We start from the raw sequence: 23,982 nt of genomic DNA, 5'->3' as shown, positions 1-23,982 counted from the left end.
ACATTCTGGTAAAATATTCTTAGGAAAAGAGTTCAATCTGTTGAAGACTCAAAACCTGCAGTGAAAATTGGAAGTCTGGCTAGGAACTTGAAGACATGCTTGGTTTAATGGATTTATGAGCTTTAGTTGCAACATCCGAGTAACCTAAGAAGCTGCTTTTTCTTGCAGGTGTAAAATGAATTATTCTAGGTTTCAACTTGCTAGTTGCTGATTGAGAGTTATTTGTTGGAGGTGGATTTTTTTTTGTATTTCTGTTTTGTTCTGTGTATTTCTCTTTTGCATTGAAAAGTTAGTATTTAAACCTATTATTTATTACTGCTTTGAATTTCATTTATCCCACAGCTGACTTGTGTCTTTATTTCTAAGCACTCTGTCTTAAGGGACATGCGCAACATCCCACAACATGGTATAATCTTTTTTTATGCTATTTCTAGTATTCCATAGCAACTGGGGAAAAAAAAAAGAGCCTAAACTGAACACTACAACCCAGGCAATTCATTACAGATTTTCCGCTTAGTATTCAGTAAATTGTCAAGTCCTTATTTTCATCATTAGCATATTTTTCACAGAGCAGAAGCATAGCCATTTCTGGCAGACTAAATTAAATGTGTTTTACTTGAATGTGAAAGAAGAAAACATTGTCAGGCTTTCTATGAAAGCATCATTTTCTAGTAATAATTTATTTTCTTGGAATAGTTTGCTGTGAATGTCTTTATGTTTCTACAAAGATATGGGTATGTGTTTCAGTCTACCTGTAAATAAACCATTTCTTAACTGAAGGTGAAAAAAACACGGAAATAATTCTTTTTTCTTATTTTTTTTTTTTCTTCATATTGCGTGAGCTGAAAAATTTACTAGTTCTCTTATAGTCATGCACTGGCATTTTTCATTTAAAATTTTGAAGTATGTTTTTATAGCATCAAGACAAAAAAAAGCCTCAGAATTTCACTGTCCAAGGACTATGAAAAAAATCAGGTATAACTCTTCAGAAAATTTGTTACGTACATGAATTTCTTTTCTATCTAAGACTAGCTGATAGCAGTTCCATTTTATTTATTTTAAGTCTCATAGGTAGTAGTCTTAATTACTGTGAAATTAAATTATGAGCACGCTCTTCATTTCAAAACAGAATTTTAAAAGTGCCTAAATATCTTTTGCTTGCTTATGTACCATCATGTGAAGGAAAAATATGTTTTATGCAAGATCTGATTTTCTTTCAGCGGTATAGAAAGCTCCCATCTTCTACTTGTAATCCAGATAAACTCTGCATTTGTCAGTGAGGCTGTTTTATAATATCTGTATGATAGAACCAGTAATTGTGTGGCAGGCAAATATTTACCGTATCAACAGAGAACTGAGAACCAAAACATATATATCAAATTAAAGTATAAATAAAATAACTTAAATATTGTATGTATGAAACTGTGTTTATGTGCTTGAGTGTGTAAATACACCTACAGACACAGATTCACCTTTGTACGCATACACATGCACTTATATGCATATAAAGTTGTAAATCACAAAATTATACTCAAATACATCCTTTGCTCAGCTATTCCAATAGCCAAGACTATGGGAAAGAGCTCAAAAGATTCCTAAGAACTATTTTGGTGTTTGCCCTCAGTAGCTGGAAGAGAGGACAAGTGGGGTTTTTTTTTCCCCTTGTTTCTTTTGGTTTTCATTTTATTTGTAATACGAGAAAAGGAAAATGGGATCTAGTAGCTCTTTTGCTGGAAGGTAGTATTTGCTAAAGAAAAAACAAGCAAAAATAGCTAACTGAATCACCCTATTTAGCATCTTATAACATCTGTAGCTACTGCTGCATATTTTATATGTTTCAATAAGCTTGCTTAAGATATGTTTATCTGCTATCAAGAATCTATCAAGATGTACCATTCTGTAGCTTTTTTCCTAAAAGAGCTTCACTTGCATGCTTTTATATTTCATTTACAAATAAAATAAAACAAACGCCCAATCTAGACATTATTATTTTCTCTTGCAAATGGCCCCCATTACTTGTTATTGCTTCCTTTCTTTTTCTTATGTTACCAATATACCTGGAGGTTTTGTTTTATAGACTGTTAAATACTTTAGGTAGCCATTATCAAATATGGAATCATTGTGTCAAAAAGAACGTGTCCCCTACAATTATCACAAAGGAAAAACCCTATGACCTATAATGGACAGCAAAAGGGCCTTTTTGAGAAGAAATCTTTTAAGAATATGTGACAAGCGGGAAGTTGTTGTTTTGTTTTGTATTTTTAAAGGCTGCTTGCTCAGTCAGGGAATCTTTTCTTGGCCAATGAAATGAGACAGTTTCAGACTCTATGTATACTCTTAACTCTGTCCCCTTTATCCAAAACCAACACCACTAAACCCAATCCAACTGTTAACCTTTCTCTGTTTGTAGTAGTAGCTTAAGGATATTAATGTAAACAATTGCATCAGAATATCAGTCAGATGACGTACTGTATAAACTAAAGTAGTAGTGATCCAAGATTATTTGTGCGCAGGCTTACAATCCAGGATTTCAGGACATGATTGATACTGTCAATTGATTTAATATTATACTTACATTTAATTCTTTATTAAAAATATTTAGACACAGTGATCGGGATGACTAACAGAAGACAGTTTCTGGTTAAGGCTGAATTTTATTTGTGATGCCACATTGTTACGTTTCTTTCTCTCTTTCTTTGAATGTGTGTGTGTGTGTCTCAGCCCCTACATTCAAAGGGACTTTATTAATGACTTCAGCAGAATCAAGCTTCCTTTCAGATGGAATGATGTGCCTATCAAGAATGGCCAGTCTAAAACTTTTATTTTAATTATCAATGCTTTGATTTTACAAATTATTTGATGGTTACTATTGTTATAATTTTAAAACATTGTCTGTGACATTTTGAAATTAGATTGACTTCTAGTTATAAGTTAAATAGAAAGTTAAATGTCTCAGTTCCAAACTTAATGAGCTGTTGCAAGTCAAAAAAGAATAAGGAGATCTACTAATAATATGATTTGCAACAGCTGGATTAAGTTAAAACACAAAAATAAAAGTATCTGCTTGGTCCTTTGAGGGAAGGAAAGAACCTTTTGCTATGCTGTTTTGCCAAGTTAAACTCTCTTATGTACAAGTATAACTTAAACATTTCACATCCACCCAAATATTTTAATTTGACCCAATACAATAAATCATATGTTGCTATATTTTTAAAGGTACAGGATGTACTGTGATTGCCCATTCTTTATTTATTTTCAGGCTTTCCTTACAGGTAAGAGCTCTTAACAAAAATATTTTAAAGACATAATTGACACTTATTAGTCAGCAAAGTTGTAGTAGTTATGTTTATTTTAATGAAAGTGTGAAAGTATCATCTTGCTTACAGAAGCATTTTTGTAGTAATAAATGTTTCTAGAAAACAATAATTTGCTTTTGGATCTAATCTTTATTTATTTGTGATTACTCCCAGTTTCATTATTCTTTATGTAAGCTTGATTTTTCTGCCTGTATTGGTGGTTGTGTAAAACATTCTCAAGAGCTGAATTACTCTTCAAATACAAGAATATTGAGAAAAATCTTTTGTAAGGGAAGGAATGTTTCTTTTCATTCATTCTTTCTTTCACGTGATACAATAGATTTTTAAAAAATTTTTTTTTGGTCGATTGAGTGTGAACTGAAGATGTAGAAATAGGTCAGTCTCATATGTTCTGACTTCCTTTTTCTCTTTCTGGATTGTATACAATGTTTTGGATGCTAAAAATAAACATGACACTTTTGCATAATTATGTCAGAATTCGACATTTTGTTTCAAAATTCTAAATCCCTTCAGTTAGAAGTCATGCCCTAACTGAAAACTGGGGAGAAGAAACAAAGAAAAAAAGCTGTGAAGATTTCCTTGAATTTTTCTGAGTGAGAAGGAATAAGATATGATACACTTTCTTTGTTTTGAATAGAAATGAACAAAAATAAAATGAAATTTAGTGATTTCAGTTGTTCTTGTTTCATAAAAAGGTTTATTATTGTTTTATACTTCTGCTTTAAAAGAAGTATGATTCTTTTATCAGAATAAGATATTATAGGTTGGAGAGAGAGGGGAGGACAAGAGAGATTGAGAGGGGAGCAAGAAAGAGAAGAACAAGAGAGGGAGAAGAGGAAGAAAGGAGAAGAGATAGGGAGAGAAGATAGAAGATGGAGGAGTAGAAACAGAAAGAGGGGAAAGGGAAATGAAAGAAAAGATGAAAAGAGAAAGAAAAGGAAAAGAGAGAAAGAAGAGGTGTACATGACAGGGCATTGGCAGTGGGGTTTGCAGGGGCGGCCTCTGTGAGAAGAGGCTGGGGCTGCCCCACGCTGGACACAGACGGCTCTGATGGACCCGCCACAGGGCACTGCTGAGCCCGGCTGCCGGGATGGCGGTGCCTCTGTGGTGAGGGCAAAACCAGCCTTCAGGCAGAAGAGGAGTGTAAAAAATAGAGTGTGAAAAAGTAGTGTGAACACCAAGGTTAGAGAAGAAGGAGGGGAGGAGGCGCTCCAGGTGCCAGAGCAGAGATTCCCCTGCAGCCAGTAGAGGACCACTCCAGAGCAGATATCCACATTGCAGCCTGTGGAAGACCCCATGCTGGAACATTTGGATATTTCCTGAAGGAGCTGTTGCCCATGGAGAGCCCAGGCTGGAGCAGGCTCCTGGCAGGAGCTGCAGCCCATAGAGAGCCCACACTGGAGCAGACAAAAAGTGTGAGGAGGAATTAGGGGCAGAGAGGAGCTGTTATGGACTGATTGTAACCCCCTCATCCCTCGGCGCCACTCAGTGTGGGGAAGGTAGAGGAATCAGGAGCAAAGAAGGAAAGTTGAGCCTGGAAGCGGGGAGCTGTTTTAATTTTTTTTGTGTGTTTTTTCTCTCTACCCAAATCTATTTTAATTTGCAATGGATTAATTTTCCTCAAGCTGAGTCTGTTTTGCCTCATATGGTAACCGGTAAGCAATCTCCCTGTCTTTATCTCAACCCATGAGCTTTTTCATCCCCTTTTCTCTCTGTGTCCTGTTGAGGAGGGGGAGTGAGGGGCTTGGTGGGCTTTTGGCTGCTGGCCAAGACTAACCCACCACAAGAAGAAAGAAAGAGAAAGCAAGGGAGAGAAAGAGGAAGAAACAAGGTAATAGAAGAGAAAGAAAAGAGGGAGAAAAGAGAAGGAAAAGAGGAGAGAAAGGAGAAGGAAAAGAACAGAGGAGTTGAAGAGAGAAAAAAGACAGACAAGGGAGAAGAGAGAAAATGAAGAAAGGAAAGAGAAAAGATGAAAGAATGAAACAAGAAGAGAGGAAAGGAAAAAAAGCAGAAAGAAGAGAGAAATACAGGGGAAAAAGAGAGAAGACAATGAAAAGAGAAAAAAGAAAGGAAAGAACAGAGAACATGAGAGAAGGGAGAGGAGAAGGAGAACAGAGGGAGGGAGAGAAGATAAGGAAAGAAGCGAGAAAAAGGGGAAAGAAATGAAAGGCAGGAGAGAAAAAAGAAAAAGAGAGGAAGAAAAGAAAAAAAATAAGAGGAAGAGAAAACAGAAAGAAAAGAGAAGTGAGAGAAGGAAAAGAAAGAGAAAGGAAAGAACAGCAGAAAAGGAGACAGAAAGGAAAATGAGAGAAAAGAAAGAATAAAAAGGAAACAAGTCCAAGCAAGCCCACTGTGGTTGAGGAATCTGTAACTGAATGCTCTCAGCAGTGAAGTTAAAATTTTTAACTGACTGGAAGAGTTTGTATGTGGTACTGGTATGTGGTAACCAAGACCTTGGAAATTACTTCCCTCAAGTAAAAGCTGTAAAATCCTTATATTAAAATAACTCAGCTTTGGTGGTTTCAGCATTGCTATTCAATAAATAGATACATTCTTTCCAGGTAAAAAATTCCATAGAAATTGTAATAATAATTAAAAACTTTCTTACTGATTTGGAAAATTGATTCCTTAGGCAGATGGATGGTGTGGCTGAAATGGCACAACGTAACAAACTCCAGCAGGCCAGCATGTTGGCGTGTGTCAATTTTTAAGAATGGGCAAAGTTAATAAAACCATTTAATTAGGATGACTTAAACTTAGTAAGATTTTTGCTAGTGAGAGTAAAGAAAGAAAAATAAATCACTTTTAAGTTCAGCATAGCAATTTGCTTTAATGCTGTCCTTTCTATCAGGGAGAAATATTATTTAATAAAGTCACGTCATTACAGTCTGGTAGCTCAACATTGAGTAACATTCAAGATTCAAAGATTTCTGAAGTGAAAAAAGAAATCCATAATTCTCATAAAATATAAACAATAGTTTTAAACTGTATAGTAGTTAGTGAACTTTGCTCAGCAATACTTGTTGATTATTTCCTTTAAATGGTTAAATATTGCCGTAATTTGAGCCTTTTCTCTGAAATACGCTTACCTTTTAAAATTTAATTCTAATAGGTTTCAACAGCATGTTGTGGTTTGCCTCTTGTGTTTTCATTACTAGGGAAGGGTGGAAGGAGGTGTCTGTACGTAAGCGCCTATTCTAATTTTATAAATTTAGTTGCAATTGGTTTTAATGGCAACGACTGGAAAACTGCATTGAAATCACGTGAGAGAGCAGGGGTATGACATTAGGCTCGAGTGGAACGTGTGGGGGTGTGGGGCTCCTTTTAAGCCTGGTAATTCTGCTTTCCCTCAGCAGGGTGGTACCTCCGCCTCTCCCCTCCTCTGCATCTTCTCCTGCCAGATGTAGCAACCCAAGGGGTTACAGCTCAGGCGAGCCAGCTGCATCTGGCATGTAGGTTTGGGAGCGGCTGGAGGGAGCATGTTGCGTTGCTGACAAAAGGTGAAATACAGGCCTTGCTCTGAGGAGTCTGAAATGGGAACCAGTTGTGTCAGTCTGAGGCCATCCTTCTCCAGTTACTGTAAACCAATATTGCAGCCGAAAGAACAATCCCGCTCTCTCCAAGCTGCTTTTCCTGTTCTGGGCTGCCCACCTCCCTAGGTGCTGGCACAAGCATTCACATGGCTGTTTGGGGAAATAATCAAGATTTAAAGAAAAAAAAAAAAAAGGCGGGGGGTGGGGTGGGGAGAACATGCCATGGAGGCACGAACATGTGGTGGTCTGCCTTAGAGGGAAGCCACTCAAGCTGCTGCTTTGAGCGGCAGAGCTGGATGAAAGTGACATGAGCCCAGTATTGATCTTGGTGCAAACCTTGTTGGTGAAAGCAGAAACTACTCCATTGCCTTACATACAGGTACACAGATACACTATCGCTGGCATAACTGCAGGGTGGTGTCTTGTCACCGATACAACTGCGGTAACAAAAGCCCCTGCTGCGGATGATGAGAAAGGCTGGAGATTCTTCTAATCAGTGAGGGGAGGAGTGTGGCTGGAAGCTGTGACTGCAACAAGATAACGTTCCCGGTATAGCATGGTAAAGTAGGACTCCTACTCAGCCTTCTGAACTAGACCTGGCCCACAGTGGTTTTCTGGCAACACTTTGTTTTGCCTTCTTTTCTCTTTTTCACTGGGCAACGGAGTTAATGAAGCCACTGTCAGGTGCTCCATGGGCTTCCCCTGTAGGTGGTGCAGCAGTTCAGAAGTCCTGTTGTTCTTTTGCAGTATATTTTGTCACTCTGTTGCAAATCTCCAGCAAAGGCAGCTAATCAGAGACCTAGCAGTTGCAGCAGATTCCAGGCTTCTTCAGGAAGCTTCAGGGAAAATCTTCTGGGAGCTCCCACTTCTGGCAACTTCGATGGCTTGCTGCTGCAGGTCAGGGCCAGCCTATGGAGGCATTTGACTCTGTCAGGTCTTACAGACTGCTTTGGCTATTTGCTGGTTGTGGACTGCCTATGTATTTTGTCTTCAGCTGACTGTTGATCAAGCAGTGTCAAGCACCTGTTTGATGAATGCTTGAGGAGCAGCTGTATAACTGGTGGGCAAGAGTGCAGCTCCCAGAGCCCAGGAAACAGAGGGAGCTAAAAGACCTAGCAGTTATCACAGCAGTTTGTACAAGAGGGGTACAATGGGGTGCAGAAAATTAGCTCAGGACAATGTGGGACTGCTTAGGTCTGTGAAGTTATGGTACTGATGTGCTGTAGGGCATGGTCACCAACAACTGTTCCCAGCCCATCAGAGGCCTTGGCCCAGAGGGAATGCCAGGTCTTGGGCTGCACTTTTGGGTGTGGGACTTGCTTTGGGGAGGACTGTGGCCTCACCCATGGCAATTGCACTCTGGTCAAGGCGCTGAGTTGCCAGGCGAAGGAGCTCTGGGAGGAGGTGAGTAGACTGTGCAGCATGAGAGGGGACAAAGAGGAGATCAACAGGATCTTTGCAGAGGCAAGAACCCAAGCTCTGCAATGTGAAGTAGAGTCAGCTAGAGATTATATTCAAATGAGTTGTGGAGAGAGACTCCTAAGATTGGGAAGTTGGAAATTTATGACTTCTGGCAATAGAAGGAAGATTCTCTGTCTGCAGAGAAGGATAGGTGGAGTGCCCTGGAAGGAGGTGAGCAAGACTGTTAGAGCCAGCTGAGGCTTAGCCGAATGTGTACATGAAGAAGGAAAGGAGGGTGACAGTTATTTGAGGCCATATTGTGACAGAGGCACCCATCTGCCAACCTGATGTACTTCCTATAGCTGGAGGTTTACTTCTTGTTGGGTACTTGAATCACAGATGTTGCAGGTGGACTTATCTGAGGCTTGTCCAGCCCTCAGACTTCACCCCTTGCTGTTCATCCATGTGGCCACCATGATACTACTGGTGTCAGCCCAAGTGTATAAAAAAAGACTGCAGAGCCCTGGGGGCAAGGGTGAACAGCACAAATGCCTAGGTGGTGTTTTCCTCAATCCTGCCAGTGAGGTGGAAATGCTCGGGTGGCAGAGGGCACATGCCTCAAGTCGAAGTGTAGCTGCATGACTGGTGTCAGAGGCAAAGCTATGGTACCCTCTTTGAGGAATAAGGACTGCTGAACAGGGACAGGATCCATGAAATGGAGTGTGTCACGGGCATCTTTGCTCACAGTCTCAGTAACCTCTTCTGGAGGGCTTTGAAGTAGTTACTTAATGGGAGGGTTGCTGCAATATGAAGAGAAGTGAAGGCATGGGGAACATTGAGGAAGTGTCTGGGGAATGTGATTGGAGCAAGCTTGCACTTCCCTTATGCAGGCAGTGTGACTGGGGTGTCCATTTCAACTGTCTGTACACAAACGCACAGAGCATGGGAAACAAGCAGGAGGAATTGCAAGTCTGTATGCATTTGCAGAGGTCCTTAGGGTTACAAAGACATGGTGGGATAGTTCACACAATAGAGTGCTGCCATGGATAGATGGATGGATACAGGCTGGCAAAGAGGGGCAGTGCATGCAAAGGAGGGGCAGGAGTGCACAGTACTTTGCCTTGGAATGGGTACTGAGCCTGTTGAGCACTTAAGGGAGAGATCAGAGGGCAGAACAACATGAGTAATGTTGTGGTAGGCATTTGCTGCAGACCATCTGGCCAAGAAGAAGTAGATGAGGCCTTTTAAGTAACTAACGGGGGCCTTGCAATTATTGCAGGCCATAGTAGTCATGGGGGATGCAAGCAAGCCAGGACATTCCTGAAAGTCAATTTCTTGATGCGAGTGATTGATGAAACAGCTAGGGGACATGCTCTCCTGGACTTGTTACACATGAACAAGGAAGAACTGATTGAAGGTGTGGAAGTTGATGACTGCCTTGTGCATGGTTGATCATCAGACCATGAACAAAAGGGCCCAGGAAAGCTGTTTTATCTTCCTTGGTGAATGAGAATGGCCCATTCCAATGCACAGAAAGTCAAGCAAGTGTGGCAGAAAGCCAATATGAATGAGCAAGGGCAAATCATGCCTGACCAGCCTCTTCACCTTCTGTGATCAGGTGACTGGTTCAGTGCATGAGAGAAGAGCAATGGATGTTGTTTACATGGACTTTAGCAAGACCTTTGGCATCATTTCCCATAGTATCTTCACAGTCAGATTAGTGAGATAGGAATTCAATAAGTGACAGTAAGGTGTATGGAAATTTGCCTGGACTGCAGGGCCCAAAGTGTTTTCATCAAAGGTGTTAACTTCAGTTGGTGACCAGTTACTAAGTGGTGTTGCTCAGACATTGATACTGAGGCTATCATTGTTGAATGTCACTATTAAAACCTGAACAATGGGACAGAGTGCACATTCAGCAAGTTTGGAGATGATCCTCAACTGGAGGGAGCGGTTGGTACACTGGAAGACTGGGCTGCTGCTCAGAGGGATCAAGACAGCCGAGAATTGTGCTAACAGGAACCTCATGAAATACAACAAAGACAAGAGCAACCTCCTTCATCTGGGACATAGAGGAGTGTAGTGCAGCAGTACAGGTTGGGGGCTTACAGGCTAGAAATCAGGTTTGCAGAAAATTACCTGGGAGTCCTGACGGTTAACAAGCCAGATGTTAGTCCAGCAACGTGCCCTTGCAGCAAAGAAGGCCAAGCCCATATTGGGCTGTGTTAGCAGGAGCGTGGCCAGCAGGTCAAGTGAACTGATCCTTCCCCTCTGTTCAGCACTTGTGAGACCACATCTGGAGTACCATGTCCAGTTTTGGGCCCCCTAGTACAGGAAAGAGATTGATATACCAGAGCGAGTCCAGTGGAGGTTCACCAAGGTGGCTGGAGGCTAGAGCATATGATGTATGAGGAAAGGTTGAGAAAGCTGGGCTTGTTCACAGAGGACGAGAGAAGGCTCAGGGGGATCCCGTGGCAGTCCACAGCTCACTAATGGGAGGGTGTAGAGAAAACAGAGCCAGGCTTTTCTTGGAGGTTGCACAGTGACAGAATGAGAAGCAAAGAATGAGAGGCAACAGACACAAATTGGAACATGGAAAATTCTGATTTGATACTAAGAAAAATATTTTCCCAATGAGAGCAGTTAAGCGCAGGAGGAGGTTGTCCAGAGAGGCCGTGAAGTCTTCATTCTTGGAGACTGCACAAAACTTGACTGGACAAGGCCCAGATCCAAGTGACCCTGCTTGGAGCAGGAGGTTGGACTAGATGACTTCTGGAAGTTCCTTCCAATGTAAATTAGGCTACGATTATATGAGTGTGTGAACCTTAGTGGAGCTGAATGTTCTTAAAAATAGCTGTAAATTTTTTTGGGGGGGGGGGGGGGGGCGGGGATTGGTGGATTGTGTTTTTTATTTTTCATTTGAGTAACCAGTTACATCTCAATAACACACACAAGATATTCTTAAAGCACTACAGAGAAAGTTGTGGAGAGTGGCCAATTAAAAAGCCAAATTAAACAAGAGAACTTGGGATAACTTCATAGAGGTCCCTTGTGTAGGATGATTAAATTTTAGAGGCCAAAAGGCATTCAGTGATTACTGACTATGTCTTGTTCAGCATAATCACTTTACTTTCCACCTTAATTTTTTTTTTTTTTTTTTTGAGGAGTAAGCTTCACCCAACTTGAAGCCAAGAATATTTGGAAGGGTGGGGTGGTTTTTTTCATTTTATACATTGCACATTTTGTGGCAATGTTTTTCTTGGGTTTAGTACATTTTTGATTGTAGCACAGTCATTACTTCATTTTTCTAAACATATGTATTTAAAACCCACAAGGGCCTGTGAAATCTGATACTAAAATAAGACATCCTATATATCAAAACCATGGTTTCTTTAAGAAAGACATTTTTTAACCTCTACTCCAGAGTTCCTTTCATGTGGCAGGAATTCATTCTTTTCCTTTCTTTATAATTTTGTCCTTCATCGTGATCATTGGTATTAGAGTAGAAAATGAAAAATGTGCTACTGCTTTTTAATGAAATCAGTTAAAACTATTAAAAGGAAATATTTTATTAAAAGAGAAAAGAAAAAACGTGTGTTTTTAAATAGGAGGTACCTGTCAGAGAGAACTGTATTATTTTACCAGTATAAGAATTTGTTACACAAAGAAATCAAATAGTTTCTTTCAAGTGATGTTGAATGAGGAGGGTGTTCTCAGTCCAGAGGACACCTTAGCTGTCGTGACCATCTCTGACGCATGCCGATTTCTTATTCTTTTGGGATAATTTTCTCTCTGAAACATTTTTCTTTTAGGATGATTTCAAAAGGTACTCTTTAATCTTTTTCTGTGTCTTTCAGAAACACATTCAAAATGCCTTTTTTTTTTGTTAGCATTGCTTTTTTCTTGTATTATTTGTACTACATCTAACAAAAGGGTGAGGATTCAAAGTAAAGAGTTGCACTTACTATATATCCTTTCTTTGAGATTCTTCTTCACAAAGAAGAAAAACCTGCAGGTTCCCAGGTGTTAAGGAACACAGAAAAGTGTAAACATTCTCTATAAAACTTGTATTCTCATTTCCTTTCTGGTCAAGGAATGCTTGTTGCCATATGTGAATACCATTTAAAGAGGTGTCACAGTGTTTCAAGCATACTTTTCAGACCATTCAAGATATTCAGAGAGACCTACTCAGAGGCATGGCTGACAAAGGGTAAGGGTATTCAGAAAAAATAATGGGTAGGGGTATTTAAATTTCAGGAAATAATGTTTGTATCTTTCTGTCTGAAGTGTATAATGTGGCATTGGTATGATATGTTTGTGTGCTTTTTATTTTTTCTTCTCAAATTTGCCTACTATACTGCTAGCATCTTGTTTTCAAATACATTATAAACATAGAGTAAATTTGTGTCTCCATAGGACATTTTTCCTTCAAAACCATTTTTTTGAAGAAAAAATATTTTCAGGGGAAAATCTATGGCAATAACTCTGCAAAATTCTATTCAGGAACACTTTTAAATTTTACGCAGGTTCTGGAATATTTGTGTGTAAAGGCTTTCTTGTGAGAGAAAATGTTTTTTTTTTTTTTAAAAAAATGAAAGAAAAAGCCTCACTGTCTTAAGGAGTACTGAGATTTGCAATGGGCTTTTCATTTTATTGTTTTAGACAAGTTGTAATAAAGCTCTGGTTTCACCACAGATGAACTCCATTTGGTTTTTTTTCTGGAACATTACTGTGGCTATTGTCACCAGGTTTGACACCATCGGAAGTTTTCCCAGGCTGCCAGCACCAGGAGATACAATACACTTTGCTCTAGATATCAAAAAGATTCATTATCAGTGTGGTAGGGTACCAGAACTTCATACACCCTGACCTCAGACCACAGAGTGCTCTCAAGGTAAGGGTGGAAAAGCTGAACTTGATTGAAATGTCTATCAAAGGCCATCGTACAGAGCAGAGGGCAGATCTGATGTGTTTTCAGTAGTCTTTGCCTCTGAGGAAAAAAGAGAGATCAGATATACAATAGTGCTGTAATACAGCTAAGAGGTGAAAAAAACCTAAGTCTATGTCATCATTTGCAAAAGTGAGCCGAACTCTTAGCTACTGACACGGAATTAGAATAAAAAATTATGGGTAGTTGTGCATGAGCTTTGCCCTATCAAGAAACCTAAGTATCATCTTAGATTGTGTGGTCGGTTCATCACTTGTGACTGACTGTGGGTGAATGCAACCAGTCTGGCAAACTCTTAAAGAAACAAAGCAACCTTTTCTTATGAGCATCCCCTGTCTTTTTGTCATGTTCGCCTTCGGCTAGCAGTTTCATTCACTCGTCCACCTTGGTTTTTACATGATGATGTATGGCTAGAGGTTTATTATGTTTGTGCTTTATTGTGTGTGCTAATGTCACGTAATCACTGCGCACAATGGCTGCATGTAGATGTACAAAAGGCCCAGAGGGAGTTTGGCTCATGTAGAGGGATCCTAGAAGTGGTAGAAATAGGTCTTAAGGGTAGTGGCATAATCTCCAGTATTTGTTCATTATGTCTCTCTGGGTGGCTGCTTGCCACTCCTCCAAGGAGAGGCAGTGTTGTTTAATGCTGCAGAGGTGGTCTGATAAGAGAGAGAGAGGACACCTGTTAGTTCTGTGAAAACAGCTTCACTCCCCACACCTTCCCTGATTACAGGTTTGGTGAATTGAAAATGTAAAACCAGACTAGGTGAGTTTGTAAATGAGATTTCCTGCTAAGGAATGAAAAAAAAAACAAAAAAAAACCCCTCTTTCATGATACCTGGCTTGAATTTAGTATCCATATTGAATTTCTCTCCAGTATTGCTCCAGATTATTTCCCATTTGAAGGACAATGAAAAGATTCAGTTTCTTGGTGCTATATCAGACACTTTAGTCAACTGTGATTTGAGCTGCTTGTAATTTCCTCACAAGCTACAAAGGGCAAGGTTCAAGTTCATCGCTAGGTTCTTCTGCTTTCGATATTTGGGATTCACTACTTTGGTTAACTTCAGTGGAAGCTGATAGGTAAGTTCTGCTAGCTTGTGAGACAGATGCAAGGTATCTATGATGGATGTGTTACGTTTTAGCATGTCTGTACTGGTCCTTGTTTTTTCCATCATAGTAATAATATTCTTGCCTCTGTCTTCATCTGGTTTAGAAAAACAAGAAATCTATATGAGGGTTGAATGTGAAGCGATGTCAGTAGTATATATAATGGGTCTTTTTCCCTATTGTCTTCTGGGTTTTGTTTGTAGTCTGTGAGACTATGGTCAAATCAGCTGTACTAGGCTGTCTTGTTGCCTGATAGCTGTGACCTTTCTGGCTTACTTGCTGTGCTTGAGAATAGTAGCCGTGTTTGTGATATTTGAAGGCTGAAAGTCAGGTGCCATGTGTGAAGCATAAGTAGGACCAGAGATGCAAAAATTTTTTTTAGGGTGCTGCCCAAATGAGAACAAAATTGGTGTTAATTTTGGCTAACGTGGATAAAATTGAATAAAAATAAACTTTAAAAATATATTAATTTATTTTAAGAAATGTCTTTTAATCCTTTAAAATACATTTAAAGAGCCAATTGGGAGAGCTTATATTAGGAATAAACCTTAAGTATAGTTTGTTCAAACTGTATAAATAGTATTCTACCTGTATGCACTTCAATTCCTATAAAATTTTAGCAAACAACTGTTTAAGGCTTGAGACTTTATTTATTATGACTTTATTATTTGAGTGGTTAAGACTTCAGAACATAAATAGTTTTGACAGTCACACCAGCTGTAGGTATTGAGTATTTTCTGTAGTTCTCATTAGTAGTCCCTTTAAGATTAAGAAGCCAATTGGAAGTTCAAAAAGTCAAATGCTTTTTTCTTGTTCCAATTTATGAATAAAAAGTTTGTGTGAGAGGTTGTGACCTACCAGCTCCACAGTTTCAGTAGTCCTTATATAAAAATAGTGGATGGTTCCCTAGCTACCTACTACCCACATACTAACATAATGTTTTTATTGTTTAATAAATTACGTTGCATATGTAATATTTTGAAAAGTCTCCCTTTTTTCCTTTTATATGACACATCTAATGTATTTTCATTCAGCATTTAAAAGCCGATCTTTTAATCAAATTCCAGTGTCTTTCCAGAAATGACTTAATAGAAATAAGCACACTTGTAATGATTTAGTAAATAAGATGTCATTGGTATTTTCACATCAGAAAATATGACTTAGATTAATTTTTTTAAGTTAAGTTAGATAATTGCTGAATGCATTTATAGTCTCCCAATTAGCAAAAAGTAGTATTACATTAAAGCTCTGTTTATTTGCTGATTGGGGTATTTTAATCATTTCAAGCAATGAATGATTTAGCATTGCAATAGGAAAATAAATGGAAAAAGTTCAAAAGCAAGATTTAAATTGATTGTTCAAATCAAGTTTTCTGTTTGACAATTTAAATTGGTTTAGTTTGGATTAACATGTTTAGTCCATGATTTTGCTGTCTATTGAAAGAAGAATTTCTGAATGAAATTTTACCTGGAAAACAGTCTGTATTTGACATTGGATGAGAAAGTAAATATACTGCTTGAGGTCTTCCTGTGTAGGGATCTACAAAATAACCAGGGAAGACAGTGGAGACTTCATCATCATGTGATTTGATTTGTTTAGACTAACCTGAAGCTTTTATTGCTGAAAAGTTTGTAGATGGTTGGCAGGAAATCTTGCACTCATCAGCATTGTTTTCAGCCATTTACTCTGTGCTCTCTACTTCCCTCTGTGCCAAGGGAAGGATCCTGTGCTCATACCGTTTGAATACAGTAAAATGTCTGGGGTTATTTTCAGTCTTCTGTTCACTGGACCTGGTTCTTCCTCCTCAGCCTGGGCTGGAAGAGCTTGCCTTAGCCCCAGCACTAACATCTGCTGCAGCACTGCCAGCTCCGTCAAGCGTGGCTGTGGGGGAAGAGTGGCTCTAGAGCGGTCTGTCTTGATATATAGGACAGCTGTCTTCTTGTCTCGGTATTGCTGCTTAGGTTTCTGGTGGTTTTGTGTGTCACTCCCAAGCTAGGTCATGGCTACAATCTTGTAAGGCAAGTTTGGACATTTTGCTGGCACATGATAGCAAGACCATGGGCACACAGCTCCTTTAAGATCGGGAAAGCTGCTTCTTTGGTTTCATCACACTGGGCATCCAGTACGGCATACGTTGCTCTATGAAACACTTCAGCAAGCAGTGCACATCTAGTCAATTCTCCAGCATTTCTGGCTGCTGTATATGTTGGAAAAAGTATACTTAGGGTATATGGTTAACCTCAGGCTTAAATAAAATTTTGATTTATTAAAGAGATAAAGAATCCTAGGATACAGTGCTGGACGCATGCTCAAGAGATCATTCTATACAAACACTAACACTGGGACAGGTTCCAGTACATGTACCAGCCAGGACTGGTGTGTATTTGATCTTCTGATGAAGGTCATTTTACAAACTTCCCTGCTCTGTTCTCCTGTTGATTAAAACATCAACAGCTACATTCACACTCTTAGACTACCTGTGAACTTTCTTTTTCTTCCCCCAGTGACAATGAAGAACATTTATCTCCATTGACTTCAACAGCCTTTTACATTTTTCTGAAAAATTACAATTACGCCGCCTTTTACTTTTCTGATTTCTGGACCACACAAAAGTGTTTTCTGTAACCTTCCCTCATAAGTTTTATTTTCTTTATCTGTTACCGCTTTTGTGTATTCTGAAACAGGTGTAGCTTACATGCATTATAAACATATTTTATTCTGTGTGACTTCATATCAGGTCTAGAAATTAGTTCTGAAGCCTTTTGGTTTTACTGTTTCCAGCAGTGAGTAAAAATTGGTGCTCCCTTGTGACTATTTATGGATCTGTATAAAATGAGCAGATGATTTCAAACAAATAAATACTCATCACATTTATGATAGCTAAGTGCTCCTCTTAGAGCAGTCATTGTTCAATTTGGGAACACATCAGGAACCCTTGTAAGCGCTGGGAGGGGGCTATGCCCGTGCAGGGGGGCTGAGGGGCTGAAATGCTGCCTGCTACAGGACCCAAGGTGCCTGGTCTGCATAGCATCAGGAAACTTTCACTGTCTGCCACACTATATTGTCTGGACAGGTTGGTTTTAGTCAATTTATTTTCCATATTTAAAACTTTTTTTTTTTTTTTTGCCAAGGTGATAATTTTTTTCTCTTGGCAAGCAGTCTAGCACAGACCATTAGAATTAAAAGTATAACCATAGAAGCTTCCAGGGTTTTTCTGACAAAACTGTATGTTTGAGAAGTTTACAATATAAAAATAAGTAATGTTTTTACAGATTTTTTGTAGGGTTTTGGGGAGGGTGGCAGGGGAGAAAGTATCTGAAATCTGTACTTCATGTTTCTGCAGAGCTTTGTATTTAGAGACTGTGTAGTCCGGCATTTTAATTTAGGTAACACCGGCTGCATGACCAGTAGAGGGAGCCCAGAATCACAAAATATTGGAGATACATTTGACTGGGGAAGTTGAGGTGAGAAGCTTGCTTTGATAACATACAGGAATTTTGTGATTATATTTGGAAGGATGCACTGAGTACTGCCAACTTACAGTGATTCTGGGAAAGAGCATTTATGAAACGTTGAAAAGCCTGATGTCTTTTAAATGATCAAATTGTGTTAACTACTTTTATATTGGAAGACTAATCAGTAATTTTTTTCTCTTTCCTATGTTGCTGGTTGTTGTAACTTCGTATCACCTTTACAGAAAGTAAGTAACTTCTCATTTTTTAAATCTATTTGAAAGTGTGCAGGTGTGGGTATACTGCTTGCATGTATGTATAGATGTATATGTATATAACATAAACATACGAGCAGAAAATGATCGATCTTAAAGACACACTACTGCAGAGGGTGACTCCCATGTATGAATGACTTTTAGAATACCACAATGGCTTAAAGCAATCTCACCCAAAAGATGATAAATAGTATGAAAGTTCTGCATCTGAAAGCTGTAAATGGTAAACATACTCCTCACATGTAGACTATGGCAACAAAACTTGCAGCATATTGGTTTAAAATATGTTATGGCTCTAAAAATTCACAAATACCAAGTTACAGAGTAGAATATTATTGTATCCAATTTGATTTAACTGAATCAAAGTTGAACTGATTCGGAGTGTTTCAAGAACTTAGGTCGAACTGTGCCATTTTTGACATTCAAAGATACTCAGCCTTATATTTGGCAGTCTTTGGCTGCTGTATTAATACATGCCAGCAGCTCTGAGCAGAACGAATATGTCCTCAGGCTGTAGGAAAATTTAGAAAGCACGTGATAAGTAGTATGAATCCCTCAGAAACTGCTCTATGATTCAGACATCCATCTGCATCACGGGATCTTTGATTGCTGGCTATTCTAACCCCAGACCCATGTGTTGTGGTAGCATGTATTGCAAGTGTTTCCAGCATCCCTTATGGGTACCATTTGGGAATTTTGATACAGTGTTTTAAGGACGCTTGTGCTGACAGAAGAATAGGCAAGTCATTGGTTAACATGGGTCAAAATAGCAGTGATAAAGGACACCGTGGAATTTCAGTTTGAGCTGCTAGCTCAAAATAAATCCCACCCCTCAGTGTCCAGATGATTATTTCATTTGCAACTTAAGTTAAATATGTGTGGTTTGTTTTGTGCTCATTATAGACATACCCAAGTCCAATTTTCAAGAAGGGAGGATACGGCCTGTTGGTTGTATGCCAAATTATTTAGGAATTGCAGATATCTGTATGAAACAAGCATAACAGTAGTTAAAGTACTTCTTGGCTCAGTTGCTGATACGAATTTTTTTGTAATACAGAGAGTAGTTTCTATTGTCCACTTGCCAGTTGGCTAGACTTTGAAGATTAAGATATCTTCTGTAAGCACAGTAGTGGTCATGAGATATTGCCAAATCCTCTATTTTGGGTTCATTCATCTTGTATCATTTTAATTGGTTAATGATACCTAAAAATAAGCGTAGAGTCCAGAATATCTACATCGGAATAGGAGAAGAATACAAATAATGCATACATGCACACACAGTTTTGTTTCGTGTTGATGTATTGAGTTTGTCTTCCACTGCAGAGTCAGCAAGTTCTTTCTGTCTTGCAGAGAAAGTCTTAATCTGTGATGATGTTTCACTAAAAAGATCCAAGACTGTGAGAGTTGAAATTGCTTCATGTTATGTCTGTTAACATATGGAAGAAATTATGCAACTAGAACTGCTCTATTAAACGCTTTGTGTCTTTGCTTGTCAAACATTAATACAATAAGGAAAACGTGTAAAGAGAAGTATCCTACTTATTCCAAACCTGTTTTAAGTAATTGTTAAACTCAATGAAATCTCTTAATGTTTTCTGTGCTACTGCTAGCAGCATTATTGTATTTTTAACATATTTAGTTTTGTATTCTGTGACAGTATTGTATCAAAACCAGATGTGGAATTAGTTTTATTTGCAGGGGAAAAAAAGAAACAACAAAAACTTGTCAGAATTTTCATATTGCGTGACTATATTTAGAATACTCATAAAATAGTTATCTGTTAAATATCTGATGTGTTTATCAACAAGCAGCATTTTTGCCTGTACTTTTTGATTTTAGATGTAGTACTGTGGTACATTAGGTGACCAATAGTAAATAAATTATATTGGACAGGACTTCCTGTCCTGAGGACACTTTAGAGTTTAATTTTTTCCGGAAGAGCAATTACCACACTATCCATCTTGCCATTAAATTAATACATGTACAGTAAGGATGAATTTTGTTGTAACAGAGCCATGGAAATCAACAGAAAGCAGCATCATATGAAAGATGACAATTTCAGTCCAGTTTTATTTATAAAAAAAGATCAGTCATGCAATTTTCAACAAAGATTGGATGTTGTGTTATAATATTACATAATAAAGAACAGTAGTTTCTGATAGACTTTTGAAGCCCTGTTCCTGGTTTATAGTTGAGTATATAATTAATCCTGAAATACTTAGCAACACACTTAATTTAATGCACAGGCATTGTTCCACTTAACCAAGTGGAATATATTTACGTGGCTAAAGATAAGCGTGCGTGCAGGCTAGGGACCCCAGGGAAGAAGCACAGTTTCAGATTCAGTCCCTGAGTACACCACGTACATTAGTCAGTAAATGGGGACAAAGATGTGATAGTACATCTATAAATCTTGTACTTTAATTTTTAAATTAAAATGAAATAAAACAACTTATGACTGCCTTCTCCCTATTTCTTAGATCAACTTTTCAGAATAGTGTAAGTGTAGCTAGGGTAGAAACATTTCCTTTCTTTTTCTGATGTAAACATGCATATATTACAAAGATGTCTCTGTACAAGTACTCTTTTTTTCTTAATGTGTTGTGTTTCTTTTTAAATAGTCCCTTAACATGCATTCCACAGTGATATTACAATTACTACCTTGACTAGGTCAATCTCTTAATCTCTAAAACAACTGTAATGAGAAAAGATAGTGCTTCATAGAAGGTATAAACGTGCTTGCATTTATGTATAGTAATGCATGCTGACCATGTTAAGCCAGAAGAAGGCTTAACTATATATCACTTTTAATTTTAAATGTGTTCTTCCTGGGCTCTTTATTATTCTTTTGTTGCCTTTCATCCTATGGGATGCAGCTGCCCTTGAACTTGGTACTGTTTTGATCATTCATGTGCAGCAGCCACATTGTCTGTAACATTTTAAAAATGAGGCTTCATGGTGTTATTTACGAAGTAATTTCACATAAATATTTGGACTTCGGTTCTCTTAGAATGTGGAGCTGGTTGCTGTATGAAGAAAAGCATAATTATAATTCACAGACTTTTTGCCTCGAGCCTAGGGGACAGATGCATATGATTAAGTTTGAAACTGGCCTGTTATTGTAATGTAGATGTTTTCAGGGTTGAGAGAATTAAAAAAAAAAAAAAAAGGCAAAAAAAAAAGCCAGGCAAGCATGAGTTTAAAAAAAAAAATAGACCAAGGGAATAGTTTTACAAGAGGCACTCAATCTTGGACTGCACAATTTTATTTTTCAGTGGAACCTCTCCATTAGCTTGCCTGAATGCAATGCTTCATACTAACACTCGTGTAGGTGATGGAACATTCTTCAAAATCCCTGGGAAGTCGGGACTCTACGCTCTCAAAGTAAGTTTAAATTTTGTATATGGAAAGTACATAGTGCTATTAATCCATTTTATGAATGTCTCAATAGATATAAAGGTAAACAGATTAGATTCTTTGGAGAGGAAATGACCTGATAGTCCTTCTAACTGCTTTCAGATGTCTTTTAAAAGGATTTATAATGAAAGTAAACATTGAATGTTTTATCCTAGAAAGCATATACACGTTCTTGAATTTGGCATATGGTATAAAAACCATGTAGCTTAGCTAAAATGCTGCTTTTTCAGAGTTGTTCACAGAAAGGCCTTTGTTTTATGAGCAGTGAGCCCAAGAGGATCAGACTTTCTCATTAAGTAATTGTATTAATCTTTGATTTTTGAATAGTGCAAAATTATTTGCAAGTCTAATATAAATCAGCTTTTAATTTACAGGTTGCATCATTGCTTTTGAGAAGGAACATAATTATAGTGATAGAATTTTGCCTTTATACTATTTCTATTCCTTTTTGTGTTTTATTTTTCTATTTCGACATGTATATGATGGTTTCTGTGGGTGGAAAATTTTTTTTGCTGTACATGATCAAACTTAGAGGGGCTTCACAATAGGAGTGGAGGAATGTGAGGCAGGGGTGAGAAAGAAGAAAGTGGGATTATATGTTTGGCAGTCTAAATGTAGTCAATTAAAATTTTTGGCTGGGGGGAAGGATCTTTTGTAATTTATGACAGACTTATTTGATTTAAGGGTTTAAAAAGTGTAAAACTATATAGATATTCCTGCTCCTGATAATGAAAAATTCTGTATTTGAGATTGAATTAATAGTTTTCAGAAGCTCTATTTCCTAATTTACTAAAACAAATGCTGCTGTTTGTCTTTAAATCGGGAGATATTCTTGGCAGAAATCCAGGTATTCACAATCACTCCCATGCTTGTGAGCTCCAGGTTGCTTCAGCTATTTGAAATCAGGAAACGGGCAAAGGCAAAAAAGAAACATTAAAGGATTTGTGTTTTGCTGCAGCGTTGTGGACACTCAACTGGAAAACTAGGATTTGTAACAGCCAAACAAGTCTGTTTCTGTTAAAAAAAAAAAGAAAATAGTGGAAGATCTTGCATTTTATTTTACATTTTTTTAAAGAGAGTATGTTATGACTTCACAAAATAGCTTTTTTGCTTTTGCTTTGCAAGTTGCTTCATGAAGATCTGTTTTGATGTCTTTCTCTGAAGTAACTCACAAGCATATTTTATTTTATTCTGTTTTTTGAAATGTAAGCATGAGAGTACACTGCAGTAATCTATTTTCGGAGATGCAGCAGGATCATGATTGATTTTTTTCTTGTTAATTTTAGGGGTTTTTTTCTTTTTTAACTGTAGAAAGAAGAATCATCATGCCCTACTGATGGAACGTTGGATTTAGGATGTGAATCTGAGTTAGATGGCAATGAAATGGCTGAGACAAACAATAATAATGGAGAAGAAAATGGTGGTAGGTGTTTTAATTTCAATATTAGAGGGCATATTTTGGGAAAAGAAAAAGCATTGTTTACTTAAGATTTTCACGGTGTGATTTCTAAACAGTGTAAGTAATGTTTTGTACTCAGTGGAACTATTTTTGAGTGACTTCGTCTCTTTTCGGCCTTTTAAAGAAATCAGGAACACCAAGTGCCTTTATTTGACTTAAGTTTGTAAAAGACAATGAGTGGTGCTGTTGGGTGTGTTTTGAGAGGTAATTTTTTGGCTCACAATTTTTTTGTTCTAGGCCCCACAGCTAAAGAGTAATTTGCCTTACCGGGCTTCAGACTTGCAGTTGTTGGATAGACATCTCACTGCTTTCAGTGTGGGCATGTGGGGTTGGTCCCTCAGTAGAGTTCTGGGCACAGGGCAAAGGTTTGTAATTTTTTTTTGTTTCAGGCAGAGATTCTCCTGGGTGCCATGTTGAAATAAAGACACGTTGCAGTATCAAATCCTGTGCGTTCTTTTTTTATCTATCTGAGATAACGACAAACTGAAACATTGCGAGAACTTGAAAATGGCAACCTTAGAAATATTTTTTTCTTTTTGAGAGGTAATAATTGCTTGTAAAGAAAACACAGTTCTTCAGTCTTGCAATTACTTGCAAATAACAGAAATGAATATTCTTCTTATTAAAACTATGTTCATGTAATGCTTATAAAGTGAATGCTTTATACAAAAATCAAGCTTCCCAGGACCTCTGAAATAAACCTTTTCTTGATCAGTTCTTCTCTTCTGCTGCCCCCTCACAACCTGTCCCACTGCTGGACTGCAGCCTACTGTTTTGGTTCATTTCATATATGGTGAGAGGGTGTCCTGTTTCCAACTAGGACATGAAAAGGCTCAGCTCATGTTGTTCTGCTACAGACTTCCTTTTTGATCTTGAGCAACTTACTTAGCTTCATGCTGCACCCGTACAAGACCAATACTGCTATTTTGGTATTCCTCACTATCAGCATTGAAAAATCACAAAATGCTTAGTGATAGGAGTAACAGAACTACCTAAGACAGATTGTTGTGGATTTAGTGGTGAAATTTTGAAGCTCAGTGGAAAAAGAAAAGTCAAGAATTATTAAATGT

The 23,982-nt window shown here is 38.1% G+C and overlaps 1 protein-coding gene across 1 annotated transcript in view; it reads left to right on the top strand.

Moving 5' to 3' along the window:
* ASXL3 (ASXL transcriptional regulator 3) overlaps window positions 1-23,982 on the top strand; it is a gene marked incomplete at both ends in the record, with an annotated part of 127,315 nt that overhangs the window by 36,834 nt on the left and 66,499 nt on the right. Inside the window, 2 exons of the mRNA XM_082327368.1 lie at window positions 21,312-21,420; window positions 22,765-22,876. Coding sequence (XP_082183494.1) covers window positions 21,312-21,420; window positions 22,765-22,876 — 221 coding nt within the window. The remainder of the gene's footprint in view (window positions 1-21,311; window positions 21,421-22,764; window positions 22,877-23,982) is intronic.

This window comes from Platalea leucorodia, assembly GCF_965183815.1.
Source record: "Platalea leucorodia genome assembly, chromosome: 1".
Lineage (NCBI taxonomy): Eukaryota > Metazoa > Chordata > Aves > Pelecaniformes > Threskiornithidae > Platalea > Platalea leucorodia.
The sequence above is the reverse complement of the archived record's forward strand: the minus strand, read 5'-3'. Positions and strand labels throughout refer to the sequence as shown.